The 15,375-nt window shown below is 32.7% G+C and overlaps 1 protein-coding gene across 4 annotated transcripts in view; it reads right to left on the bottom strand.

Moving 5' to 3' along the window:
• The window catches only part of DPY19L2 (dpy-19 like 2), a 77,976-nt gene that overhangs the window by 51,511 nt on the left and 11,090 nt on the right, over positions 1–15,375 (bottom strand). For all 4 annotated transcript variants that reach the window (XM_032483726.1, XM_032483725.1, XM_032483727.1 and 1 more), the window contains exons 5-8: positions 9,495–9,615; positions 6,705–6,798; positions 2,322–2,379; positions 563–654 (exon numbers count right to left, since the gene is read on the bottom strand). In XM_032483726.1, the coding sequence (XP_032339617.1) occupies positions 563–654; positions 2,322–2,379; positions 6,705–6,798; positions 9,495–9,615 (365 nt within the window). The remainder of the gene's footprint in view (positions 1–562; positions 655–2,321; positions 2,380–6,704; positions 6,799–9,494; positions 9,616–15,375) is intronic.

The following is a 15,375-nucleotide window of genomic DNA, read 5'->3' as shown; positions in this document are numbered from 1 at the left end:
TGTTGTTTCTCAGACTTCTTAAACTTCTGAAATGCTTATAAAATTAACCCCACCTAACAAAAAATGCGTCTAGGGAAAACAGCTAAGATGAAACTTTGGTTGAGCTTCTAGAAATATCAGTAGTTCAGAAATACTCATAAACATATTATAGATAATCCTTATCTAGCTAACCTAACATTTTTCAAATTCATTTGTGCATAGCATACTTTTTTCATGCTCCATCAAATCCACAGGTTGGAAAACAAAGTCAGCATACAAATGTGTTGAAGGAAAAAAAGTAACAGTTTCTCAAAAACCTTTGAGCCTTTACCAAATATATATTAACATACACATTTTGATTTTTTAAAACATAATTTAGTTATCTAAAACCTGTAGCCTAGGCTCTTACATAAAAAGCAATTTTTCAATAGTAATTTTAGACTTTTTTAAACTGGAAACACAATTTAATTTTGAAGTAAATTTTTTTAAATAGAGCCTAAATTTAGTAACTATAACTTGATAGGTTGATGTATTTTTAAGACACTTATGACTTATCTACATTTGTTCTGTAAATAAAAATTACCTGAGAATCATAGTTAAAATGTACATCTGAAGTACCAGAAATGGATATGAGAAACTTTCCCGGAGAGGTGGTGTCCACATCACCCGAGTAGCCTGAAATCAATAAAATGCTTACTTTACCTTATGTTCCATTGCAATAAACATCATTAATTTAAAAATCATGGATGGGTTGGTTTTAATAATTTTAATACTAGGGTCATTTATTTCTGAATGCCTAGTATAGCTTTTCAGTTTTTGGAATTCTCCTAACAGCACATAGCCATTAGGTAGAGAGCCATTAACTAGCAAGTACAGACACAAGTGAAAGATATCATCAGGCCAAACATAAAGAAACCCAAAGGACAAACAAGATGATAGGTATAGAAGCAGTGAGGATTCTGGAAATGACAAACCAGATCCACATTCCAGCTCTGCAGTGATGACCCTGGCATCCCAGGGCTTTGGGATGTATACATGCTCAGAAAAACATCTTAAACAAATGTCACCAAGGGCATTCACAAACACCAAGAGAGTTTGTACAGGACACAAACTCTTAAAGAGTAAAGACACACATCACAAGTAATGAAGATTGTCTCTGAATTTGTGAAATAAACCTTTGAAAGAGTTAACTATAAATTTCTAAAAACAACTAAAAACTGATTATTTCCAAAACACTATGGGCGAGAATATTATAAAATTTTATATCAAGAATCTGAAATTCTACAAAGAATCTAAACTCTTATAACCTTGCAAGAGTCTTAAAATTTATTGCTCCTCTTCCAAGAAACCAAAATTATAAACCTTAGAAGATGAATTATGGAATGTATAAAAAGGTCAACTCATAATGTCAGTCGTCTGGCATACTCAAGGAAAAGGTCTTGTCTTTACACTAACGCACTGGTGACTGACAATGTATTTGTTTGCTTTAAGTTAATATATTTAAGATACTTATGTATAAATTTTTATGATTCCCTTGTCTAATTGATTTTTAAGTTAACAAGTATCTACCTTTCCCAATAGTAATAGATAAAGACTTCTATCCCAATAACCTGTGCCATAACATATTACATACTTCGTTTCCAAAAACTAGCAGTCAGATTCTTCCACTTTCCACTGCCATATCCTCAGCATCTAACACAGGAGTCTGGCATGTGTCCTGTCCTCGATATTTCATTGACTGAATCTATCCTATTCATTCAAATAAGTTTCCATGAGCTCTTTTAAGGTGGATCATGTCTTGTTGGGCTGAATTAGTTAATTTCTATTTTGCATTCAGCATTTAGTGTTATTGAAAGGCAACATGATATAATAGAAGGAGGTGAGGTTTTAGAGCCAGACCAATGTAGAATAGGAAACCCAGCCTTATCACAGAGTAAATGTGGAATCTTGGATAAATAACTTAACTTACTCAAGTCCAAACTTTTATTTCATATCTTCTACTGTGAGGATAACAACTACTCTGACAAAAAGTTTGGTAGGAGTAAATGAGATAATGTGTATGAAGTGCCTGAATTCAACAAATACAGTATTTTCTTTTTCTACAAAATATATGTACTGTATAAATATATATACTAAAAACTAGACAAGATATTTCAAATCATAAATTCTAATTGTTATGTAAAAATGTGGATCAACATGATTACAATATCAGCTTACAATACAAACTTCTTTAAAATATTGTGAAGTCCTAACTAACATGCAATTAAATATAGTTTTGACAAATTTCCTTGTTCCTGTACCTCTCCTTCTATTACTTAAACATTATTTTCTAAAAAACAAACCTCTCCATGGTTGAAAAAGTAGCATAATACTGTAATTAGACCTCCAAGGTGAGTCCCACTGTAAAAAAAAAAAAAGTATATAATCATAATTCATATAAAATATAGGGAGTTCTTCACAAAATTATCTTAGATTTTAAACTGTCATAGTACTAAATCACATAAAATAAAAGCAAAAATTTTAAAGTATCCATGTTGTAGTTGATGTTTTAATCTTGAATGCACAAGCATACAAAGTGTCCATATAAAGTAATCTGAATCTTACAATTTCTCATATTTAAAATATTTTCTAAGTTAAAATATTAGGTGTGAACATAAAATAATTTTTAACAAACAGGCCGAGCACTTCAGAGTTTATATTGCATTTTTTTAATATTCTGAGTAGAGGCAAATTTTTGTCATTCCCAGTTGGATTTCAGTGACTGAGAGATGAAGACAAGAGTCTAACAGTTTCATTTAGTAGTAACCGAACCATCTAAACTACTGCAAATATGCTTTTGTTGGAAAGCCCAAAGAAACAACAATGTGGAACACAAAACTCAGATCAAGGATGACTGATAATTATCAAAGATTAAGAACCATCTCTTAAAGTTGCCTTTTCTTTAAAGTATTGTTCACCATTGTATACACAGCTTCACACTTGTAAGACAATAAATATTGGTTGAAGGATTGAAGAAAGGAAGGAATGAGTTCAACAAAACAAGCAAAGGAAAGCCAATGGGAAGTAATTTACCTTTAAGAGATTTTTCACTGAAGGAAATTCAAAGGACGTACTTTGGAAAAAAAGAAATTGAGAGGAGGAAGGCATGAGAAGCAAGAACAAATGCTGCATATAGACACTAGGAACATGTGGATAAATCTAAGGAAGTTTGACAACATAAAAAAAAACAACAATGACTGCTGTAGAGGGTAACAAGGTTACTAAACTATGGTCATAATTCTAAGATTGAGGGGCTGTTTTCAAGTAAAGTGTTCTGAAATTTGTTGCACTGATCAGAAGAAGGGGAAGGATATCAATTAATTCTAGACTTGATCAAGTTAGAGATGCATGCTAACCATTTATCATTAAGCACCAAAAGAAAAGAAATGGAATGTCTACCTTCCAAGTTAATGCCAGTCGGGGAGAATGGCCAGGGTAAGAAATGCAAAATTTCCCTCCAAATTCCTATTTCTTTTGTTTCTTATATGCCATGGTTTCTAATTTCCTCACAGTTTTGGTGACACTTTTATAGCCAACATATGTTACATTTACACATCTTTCTTAAAGACTGGAGACTTATAATATATTTGATATTCCAGAACTTTGTAGCCAATTTAGAGAATTACCACCTTTTGGGTAGCTCTCCCAGTGAAAAGCACTAGTTTTTAAAATGTCTTAGTCTTGTGTAACATTTTCCATATTTGAAAAAGCATAAGTAATACAACCTATTTTCAAAGATAGAAATTTTTAAAGCCTGTATCATAATCTCAAAGTAATCCTTTTCTCTCAAAATACTGATGAGCTTATATAAATACATTTTTCTTACATGGCATACATATAGAAAAGTGCATAAAAATTTCTAGATAATTTATAGAACACTTATAAAGCAGGATGTCCTTATAATCTCTGTTAAGTCACTGAAACAGAAAATTGATCACACCCTCAGTCCTCCCTTGTCACCCCTTGAGACAGCCACTATCCTGAGTTTTGTGATTATCAATATAACTGCTTCTGTAAACATATCAGACTATCATTTACTATATTCAAACTTAACGCAAATGGAAGTTTGCAGCATTTTTTAAAATTTTGTGCCTGCCCTAATTCTTTCAACATTGTATTTGTAAGATTTTTCCATGTTGATGTTTGTAGCTATAGTTCATTCATTCTCATTATTGTATAGTATTTCACTATATTAATAAATCTACAATGTGCACATTTCTCTGTTGAAGGACATTTAAGTTGTTTCTAGTTTGGAGCTATTACAAATAATGCTGCTTTGTTCTTATACATATTTCCTGGTAAACAACGATGACTGCCTGTGGAGGGTAACAGGGTTACTAAACTATGGTAATAATTCTAAGATTGAGGGGTATACTTAGGTATATTTACTTAATTCATTTTTTTAGCTTCATCTATTTATTTATTTATTCTTATTTTTTGTTGAAGCATAGTCGATTTACAATGTTAGTTTCAGGTGTACAGCAAAGCGATTCAGTTATACACATACATACATACATACTTTTTTTTCAGTTCTTTTCCATTAAATTGGAATTGCTGAGTTATAAGGTCAGTACATCTTCAAAATTACTAGATAATGCACACTGTTTTTCCAAAATAGTTGTACTAATTTACATGTTCACTTACCAAGGATAAAAGTTCCTTTTCCCAATCTAGTAGATGTGAAATAGTATCTCATTGTGGCTTAAATTAGTATTTTACTGATAATGATGGTGGTCAATTTTACATATGTATTATTGGCAGTTTGGAATTCTTCTGGAAAATGTCTGTTCATAAATATTTTGCCCATTTTTCAATTGGATTGTCTATCTTCTTAGTTTTTTCCTACTCCATGAGAAATTGTTTCGTATTCCAGCACCTAGAATAGTGCTTCCAATCACAGCAGGCATTCAATAAATATTTATCAAATGAATGAATGTAAGTCTGGATACTATGCTGGATATATGCTTTGCAATATCCTCTCACAGTTTATGGCTTATCTTTTGATTCTATAATATCTGAGGAACTTAAATTTTTTCCATCAAATTTATCAGTTTTTCCTTCAGGAATGGATTGTGTACCTTGTTCAAGAAAGCCTTTCTTATTCTAAGTTACTAATGATTTTCTCCTATGTAACATTCTAAGCATTTTACAATTTTACCTTTCATATTTGATCTTTTAATCCAACGAGGATTTATTTTTTTAAGTTCTGACTTCTCTTTGCTCCATATCTCCCAATTATTCCAACACCATTTATTGAGAAGCCTATCCTTACCCACTGATCTGCAATATCGCTTTATCACAGAAGTGTATACAAATGTACATTTCTGCTTCTGGGCTCTACTGTAGTCCAATGATCTATTTGTTTATCCCTATGCCAATATCACATGGTCTTATTTACATTTGTTTTATGATACAGTAATAATTATTTACAAAACAGAAACAGACTCACAGACATAGAAAACAAAATTATGGTTACCAAAGGGGAAAGGGGCAGGGAGGGATAAATTAAGAGTCTGGGATTAGCAGATTCAAACTACTATATATAACCCAGATAGACAACAAGGTCCTACTGTATAGCACAGGGGAGCTATATTCAATATCTTATAATAACCTATAATGAAAAAGAATATGAAAAAGAATAGATACATATATATGTATAACTAAATGAATATGCTGTACACCAGAAACTAGCACATTGTAATTCAACTATACTTCAATAAAAATAATTGTTGAAAGATTAAATCTAGATTTTTAACTTTAAATGTTATGCAGTTCAAGGATAACATTTAAAGAAAGCTAATGATTCAGATAAGAATGTATTCTGCTGTAAGAAACAGAAAATCTGACAAAAAGTGGCTTAAATAATATGGATGTTTATTAAATTATTCAACAAGAAAATAAAAGATAAGTGCTTATTGGCATTTGTTCAGCAGCAAAAGGATGTCAGGGCAGACATATGTGCTATGTTTATGGCCTTTCCCTCATGATCACAAAATGCCTGCAGCAGCTCCAAGTATCACATCCAAGTAAAAGCAGGAAGAAACAGAAAGAGGGCATCAGAATCTAACGTTTTGTTAAAAAGGCAAATGCTTTCCTGGGTGTAACCAAGTCTGATTTTACTGGAAAAGCTAGCTCGTATGGCTTTCCCAATGTGCAATGGAGATTGGGAAGCAGAATACATGACTGTCACAGTCAACTTCAAACTATCACCTGAAATTAGATGTTCTGATACCCAAACAAAATTGCGGTGCCATTATCAAGAAAGACATGCTATCAAATGTGTCTGCCACAAGTGGTACACATTTCCTTTTACTGCTTTCTTAATTTCACACATACAGAGATTAAAATTAGAAATAATCTGCTACTAATGCCAAACAAAGATCCCCTCTAATGTTACAATAATTTTACATGTGATCTAGAGGTATTTTCACTAAAATCTTTGTTAAGGAATCTTAATGAGCTCAAAAATACCCCCACAAGGAAAAAGGGGAAGATTTTAAGATATATTAGTGACAACTCTAGTTTTTGGCTGCATGATATTTGGCTAAGTTTCTGAAAAACATAAAATCTACACAGTTTCCTACTATTAATCAATGAATCTCATTAATTATGCACTTGATTTAATCAATAAATGTCATCAAGTCCTTACAATCCCACTGAAAGATCTTTTAACACAGTAGTCTTACCTCAAGTATGTACCATATGCGAAGAACAATCCCATCATCATTCCATTTAAAATAAAAATCACACCAACATAAAAGCAAGCAGGGTCTCCCAATCCTTTAAAAAGACAGATTGTTCAACATTTAATGAATAAATGACTATATAGCAATTGGGTGCAATTATCTCAATGCTTTGTAATCAAGAGCTCATGAACTTGTAGAAAGCATTTGCTTTTCAGATTGCTGCTCTATTAATAATTACATTAGTGCTTTCCCCTTCCATGAGGTGTTGTTAGTTACATTTATACTTTATATTTTATTGTAGTTACATTTATAGTTTTCCCTATTATAGTATTATTGGACTGTTACGATTAGTTGGTGCTTCATTTTATTTAGGTAATGCTGCTGTTGTTCAGTATCCGGAACTGTCTGTAGTCACTTGATAAATTACAAGACAAAATCCATTGCATTATTTTTGTTTTTTGCTAGATAAAATCAATATATATATATATACACACACATATATGAACACACAATCTACTAGGTGCTTTACAATTATCATCTCACATAATACTCAGAACAAATCTGAGTTTACTTGGTATAAAAACACGTTTTTTAATGGTTGAGAAAAACAGCATAGAAAAAGTAACTTGCCAAAAGTTATTTAGCCGTAACTGGTGCAGCCAAGGTTGGAAGGCTAGCCTTTATTCTACTCCTCTGACCATTCCTTTTCATTTTGTCCTAATAATTTCTCTTTCTTTACCAACCGCCCTTTAATGTTGGACCACCTTATCCTCTTCCATATGCCCTCTTCTCTTCTCAGTCTGAATATTCTCCTTAAGGAAATTCTTCCACTTCCATGGCTCCAATTATCATTTATATACAGACGACTCCAAGTGCATGTTCAGATGAGAACTTTCTTCTTATTCCTGTATGTGCATATGCAGGTAGCCACTTGACATCACCACTTTGGGGTCTCTCAGAGACCTCAAATTAATGTAGCAACTCAAACCTGCTACTTTTAAAATGTTTCTCACCATTCTGAATGGAGAAACTCAGTTATTTAGGCCAGAGACCAGTGTTTCATAATTTCATTCTCCTTCCCCTCTCCTTTCAAACAATTATCAAATCTTGTCAGTTCTGTTTCCAACTATCTGCCAAATCCATTCATTTCCTAGTTACTTTTCCTGCAATCATTTACTGAGAGCACAGTAATTTCCTACCTGGCCTCACTGAATTAACTTCTGTCTTTTACTAATATATTTTCCATATAACTGCCAAAATAATGTTTTAAAAATAAAAATCTGTTAAAATTCTTCAACGAATACATATAAAATCCTTATCAAGTAAATCATCCTTCATTATCTGACCCTTGCTTACGTTCCCAACATCATTTCACATCATGTTTTCTTCTAAATTTCTCTGCTCTAGAAAGCTTAGCTTTCTTTCAGTTCTTTCTTGCCTCAGGACTTTGGAATTAGCTGGTCCCTGTTCTTGAAACACTTCTCCTAACCTCAGCAACACTATTTTCTTACCTGTAGTATCCACCACAGTTGTAGCCACTAACATCCCTTTTACTTTGTGAATTCTATGAGGGTAAGACCCCATGTTTACCTGGTTTATCTTGGGGTCCCAAGTGCCAACACTAATCTATCACTCAGTGGCAACTTAATAAATACCATCAATGTATATATATGAGGTGATTTTTTTCCATCCTTTGGAAAAGGTTATACCTTCTTTAAAATTTTTTTTAAAAGTTTGTTTATTCATTTATTTATCTTCAATGGAGGTACTGGGGATTGAACCCAGGACCTCATGCAGGCTAAGCAGGAGCTCTCCCACTGAGCTATACCCTCCCCCAAGGTTATACCTTCTAAGCTGATTAAGTCTCTCATTTTATGAGGCATTTTCTTGTTTCCTTTTCTTTGTACCAAAAAAAAAGTCTAATTGCCCTCAAATATCTTCTACCAATGCTGTTTTAGATGTTATAAAGATCACCCGAGGGAATCAGTAAAATTGTAAGGAAAACATGAAAATACAGACTTAGGATATATTTAAAGATCTGAATGTTACTGTACACAAGTCTACAAATCTATATAATGTAGAGAATATGAAGAAATAAAAAAAAACTATGTGAGTGTTATACAAGTAGATACATGTGATTCTGAACAAGAGTTTCAAGGGACAGCAGTATACTCAGATTGCAAATAGTGCTAAATTGAAAACATCTTAAATAGAAGTGACAATTACAGAGCCTGGAAAACTGTTAGAGGATTCTAAAAGCAGTTCCTGGACAAAGATACCGATGTAGAAGAGATATGTGAAGAGTTTGTTTAGAACAGTTCATGAACTGTGAGAGCACTAAAAAGCAGAATTTCTAATGTAATCTATTATCATATATCTGATTTTAAAATATGTATAACTAAATTTTTAATTAACTATTACAGGTAGAATTCTGATTGTTTTATCTACATCCCCCAAAATTATGTATTCATACTGCCCCAAAGCTTTTTTTTGGTACCTCCTTATTCTGAAATGGAGGAATGACTTACAATCAGGATGGCCTTAAATTGCAGTATATTAATATTGAAATTAAATTCCAAAATAATACTCATATTAGTAAGTTACATAGCCTTCTCAGAAGATTACTATAAAGGGTAAGTACTCCTTCAGGTGAATCAGTTCTAGAGTGTTTTTAAAGAAAAAAAAATCAATCACAGTAGTTTATAATAATTCTTAAAGTGAGTCATAACATTATAAAATGTTTATGTAAACATTACTGACAGTATAGCAGCATTTTAGGAAGAAACATGCCTTCACAGCTTTGAACTTCATTTAGAGGTTCTATTCTGGTCACATTCCAGCAGGTCTTAGTTTCTAACCCAAATAAATTCATTATTCCCACACATGTGCGATACCAGAAGGCTATAATCACCTACAAAAGGTAAAAGCAAAAAGATAATAGAGACAAATATATTATCTTCATAATTAAAAATTTTCCAAAATACCACTTTCTGATGGTTAACTTTAACATTATAAACTTTGACAAATTTATTTAAATCATTTTATGTGGGAAACGGTCATTTTAAATTATACCTATACACATACACTCTATGAAGTTGTGTGGTACTGAGTAATACATATTTACAAAATTTATGTTGTGATCAACATCTTTGTAATATACTTTTATAATCAACTCTAACATAATTAACAGCAGCAGTAAAATCAAGCATAAAGTATATAATTAAAATATGATGGTAAATAATAGCAAACTACAAAGATTTACAGAAATATTTCATAACATTTCACTTATTTTCTTCATAGTCTAAAAACCAACTCATTATAGTCTATAAAACCATCTGTGCATGGAATAATAACCCCTGTGCTCATTAAATGACCAAGCAGACTTAATTACCTGATCCTTCCCAATCTGAAATTTACTTTAAAAAGTTTAAAGACAAGGGAAAATAACAACAAAAAAAATGCAAACAAAATGCTCATGCTTGGGACATTTTTCAAAAACTAATTTTATAGATTTGGGAAAAATAATGCAAGATCACTGGGGATAAAAGTTAATAAAGAGTTCAAAGGGAAACTAAAAATCATCTAGAACTAACTACTTTTATATTTTGGTGATCATCTCTCCCTAGGCATATGGAAACAGGTAGCTAGAGTTTATTCACTATGTAATATTATGTATCATAAGATGTTCATGTAATATACATCACTAAACAATATCCTAAACATCTTTTCATATCTATTACAGATTTACTATTTTATCAATTAATTTTATAAAACAGACATTATGTTAAAATAAATTTTAAACATGCTTGATAAAATAAACATACTTTGTAAAATGAATTTTATAAACATGTGTGAAACAAATGAAAAAACAGGAAGTCTTTGCAAAGAAGGGGGGAAAGCCAGCAAAGATATAGAAGATATAAGGAAGAAATAAATAAAAATTTCAGAACTGAAAAATACAGTAACCAAAACTAAAATTCAACAGTGAACTTAACAGCAGAATTAAGGGGATAGAGGAAAATAATCAGTGAACTGATAGAACAAAATGAAATGTCTCAATCTGAGCAACAGAGAGAAAATAGACTGAAAAAAAATACAGTTCCCTAGGGAACCATGGGACTCTAACAAAAGATCTCACATTTGTGTCACTGGAGTTCTGAAAAGAGAGGAAGAGGAGGAAACCAAAGCTGGGCAAATCAAAAGTGAGATAAAACCTAAGAAATCCATACCAAGACATATCACACTTAAGAAAATTTTTAAACAGCATACTTCTGAACACTTGTGAAAACTGAAAACAAACAAACAAACAAAAAAAAGTAAGAAAGAAAGAAAAAAGTCCTGCATTCTGAAAGTAGAAGGATGGAAAAAGATGTGTTGTGTACATTAATCAAAAGAAAGATGCTAATATCAAAAAAAGCAGACTTCAGAACAAACAAAATCGAATGCAAAGGGGAGAGGGTTTTCATATAACGACAAAAATCTAACAAGAAGATATAGCAATACTAAATGCATGTGTACAAAACACACAGCTATAGAATATGTGAAGAAAAACTGGTAAGACTTACAAGGAAAAATGGACAAATCCACAATTATGGTTGAAGACTTCAGTATCCCTCTCTCAACAACAGATACACTGGAGAACTACAAAACATTGATTAAAGAAATTAAAGGTGACCTAAAGAAACAGAAAGATATTCCATGCTCTGGGATTGGAATAATGAATATTGTCAAAATGGCCATACTACCTAAAGCAATCTACAGATTTAATGCAATCCCTATCAAATTACCCAGGACATTTTTTCACAGAACTAGAACAAATAATTCTAAAATTTGTATGAAATTACAAAAGACCCAGAATTGCCAAAGCAGTATTGAAGAAAAAGAAAGAAACTGAAGGACTCCCAGACTTCAGACAATACTACAGAGCCACAGTAATCAAAATAGCATGTATTTGTATAGTATCTGTATTTGTTACAGACATATGAATCAATGGAACAGAATACAGAGCCCAGGAAAAAACCCACAGACCTATGGCCAATTAATCTTTGACAAAGAAGGAAAGAATATACAATGGAGAAAAGACAGCCTCCTCAGCAAATGGTGTTAGGAAAACTGGGTAGCAGCAAGTAAATCAGTGAAGTTAGAACACTCCCACACACCTATACAAAAATAAACTCAAAATGGCTAAAAGACTTAAATATAAGACAAGACACTATGAACATGTTAGACAAAAACATAGGCAAAACATTTTCTGACATAAATCTTAGCAATGTTCTCCTACAGCAGTCTACCCAGGCAATAGAAATAAAAGCAAAAATAAACAAATGGGACCTAATTAAACTTACAAGCTTTTGCACAGCAAAGGAAACCATAAGCAAAACAAAAAGGCAACCAACAGAATGGGAGAAAATATTTGCAAATGAAGAGACCGACAACAGCTTAATTTCCAGAATATATAAGCAGCTTATACAACTTAATAACAAGAAAACAAACAACCCAATCAAAAACTGGGCAGAAGACCTAAACAAGCAATTCTCCAATGAAGACATACAAATGGCCAATAGGAACATGAAAAAAAATGCTCAATATAGCTAACTATCAGAGAAATGCAAATCCAAACTACAATGAGGTGTCACCTTCACACCAGTAAGAATGGCCATCATTAAAAAGTCCACAAACGATAAATGCTGGCAAGGGTGTAGAGCAAAGCGAACCCTCCTACACTGTTGTTGCGTACATAGTTTGGTAGAGCCATTATGGAAAACAGTATGAAGATTCCTCAAAAAACTAAAAATAGACTTACCATATGATCCAGCAATCCCAATCCTGGACATATATCTGAAGGGAGCTCTAATTTGAAAAGATATATGCACCCCAATGTTCATAACAGCACTATATACAGTAGCCAAGACATGGAAGCAACCTAAATGTACATGGACAGATGACTGGATAAAGAAGATGTGGAATACTACTCAGACATTTAAAAATAATAAAATAATGCCATTTGCAGCAGTATGGATGGACCTGGAGATTGTCATTCCAAGTGAATTAAGTCAGAGAAAAATACCATATGATATCACTCGTATGTGGAATCTAAAAAAAATAAAGACACAAATGAACTTACCTACAAAACAGTAACAGACTCACAGACATGGTAAACAAACTTTCGGTGATCAGGAGGCAAAGGGGGTGGGAAGGGATAAACTGGGAGTTTGAGATTTGCAAATACTAACTACTATATATAAGATAGATAAACAACAAGTTTATTCTTTATAGCACGGGGAACTATACTCAATATTTTATAGTAACCTATAACTAGAAAGAATATGAAAATGAACATATGTATATGTATGACTAAAACATGCTGGACACCAGAAATTGACACAATACTGTAAACTGACTCTATGTCAATAAAAAACAGACCAAAAAAACAACAGATAATACTACACGGGAAATCAGTGAGTGCTGAGAAGACATCAAGGCCACTATACCACTATCATCCAACAGGATCTAATCAACATTTACAAAATACTTCATCCAATAACAGCATAATGCACAATTTTTCAAATGCCTACAGAACATATTTCAAGACATATGCTATTCTGGGCCATAAGACAAACCTCAGGAAACTTAAAATAATTTAAATGATACAAAGTGTATTCTCTAACCACAATGAATTTAAGCTACAAACTAACAACAGAAAGATAAAAAGAAAACCTCCAAACACTTGGAAACTAAAAACAAATAAACAAAAAACTTAAAAAAAATCCACAGACCAAGTAGGCAGTTGCAAGGGAAATAAAATATATTAAGTTGAATAAAAGAGAAATACAAGGTTTCCAGGTCCAGCACCTAAGAAGCTTGTAAGTTGCCACTCCGTCTAATAAGTAAAAAGTTGAACAAACTGGAAAAATCAACAATTCTTCTTAGATCCATAACAGAAGTGAGATTACAAGGTAAACTGCTCCCCAAACTGGAGAGATTGACAGGCAATTAAAGAGAATCACAAGTTACTGGAGCAGAAACTCTCATGGAAACCAGATGGAGAGTAGGAAAACTTAATTGTAATTGATGAATTGCTGGAGGCACAGCAAGACAATTCTGAGGATCAAAAACTCCAGGGAGACCCCATAATAGGGAGGGTGCCCACATATTTATGATTTTCAGCTCTAGGAGATTACCAGGTTCTCACAGTAGAAATCAGAAAAAAACCTCCTGCTTCTGACAGGGGAAGTGGTGAGGGGATCATTTTGAAACACACCAGAGCATTCTGCTCTTCTTAAGAAGGCCTGTCTTTAGGAGAAACTATTCTACCAGAGACTAACCTGCTGGGGTTTTATCAGAGCCTAATGTGCAAGTCCCCTCTAGCTGTCCATGTGAGAGAAGGGAAATATCCAAATCCAACCCACTCTAGCCATCCTGTTGCACCTAAATGGGGAGGGAAAAAAAAAAAAACTAAACCTGAGAAGCACTTGTTAAGTTCACAGTCCAGAGGTACAGGTTCATAAAAGACTGAGATGTAATTATAGGATTATAGAATGCTTCCCTTACCACCACACTACTAAAGGACTATTTACAGCAGTTCTTTGTACCCAGTACATCACTGTCCAGCTATTAAGAAAATACTACAAGGCATTCTAAAAGCCAAAAACATAGTCTGAGAAACAGAGCAAGCATCAGAACCAGAGTTAGATATGGCAGGGATTTTGGATTATAAAATTGGGAGTTCAGGAAAAGTATGATTAATATGCTAAAGGCTCTAATAGATAAAAGTAAATAGCATGCAAAAACAGACAGACCATGTAAGCAGAGAGAGAAATTCTCAGAAAGAACCAAAAAGAATTGCTAGAAATCAAAAACACTGTAACAGAAATCAAGAATGCCTTTGATGTGCTTATTAGTAGGCTGGACTGGGCTGAGGAAAGAATCTCTGAGCTTGAGTGTATCTCAATACAAAACTCCAAAACAGAAAACCAAAAATACAAAAGACAAAAAAAAAAAAAAAAAAAAAAGAGAGAGAGAGAGAGAATAGAATATCCAAGAACTGTGGGACAACTACAAAAGGTGTAGGACACATGTAATGGGAATACCAGAAGGAGAAAAGATAAAGAAACAGAGGGAACATTTGAAACAATGACTAAGAATTTCCTCAAATTAATGTCAGATACCAAACCACAGATCCAGAAATATCAGAGAACATAAAGCATGATATAGGCCAAAAAACCCCACACCTATAAAATAAGAATTACATCTGACTCCTCTTAAGAAACCATTCAGTTAAGAAGAAAATGAAATATTTAAAGAGTTGGGAGGGAAAAAAACAATCTAAAATTCTTTATCATGTGAAATTATCCTTTAAAAGTGAAGGAGAAATACTTTCTCAAACAAGTCAAAATTGAGGAACTTTGTAAAGATGTTCTTTAGAGAGATGGGAAAGATACAGATCAGAAACTTGTATCTACATAAAGAAAGAAAGCATTAAAGAAAGAATAAGACAAAATAAAAACTTTGTATTTTTCTTAATTGATCAAATGTATAACAGCTTTGTTCAAAATAATAGCAACAGTGTATTCATTTATGTATTGTTATGTATGTATGTATGCTTATGTATAAATGACATAAACGACAGCAATTATTCGGGGGTTGGGAGGGAGGAATTAGAATTATTTTG

The sequence above is a fragment of the Camelus ferus genome, chromosome 7 (assembly GCF_009834535.1).
Source record: "Camelus ferus isolate YT-003-E chromosome 7, BCGSAC_Cfer_1.0, whole genome shotgun sequence".
NCBI classification, from domain to species: domain Eukaryota; kingdom Metazoa; phylum Chordata; class Mammalia; order Artiodactyla; family Camelidae; genus Camelus; species Camelus ferus.
This window is presented reverse-complemented; position numbering and strand designations above follow the sequence as displayed.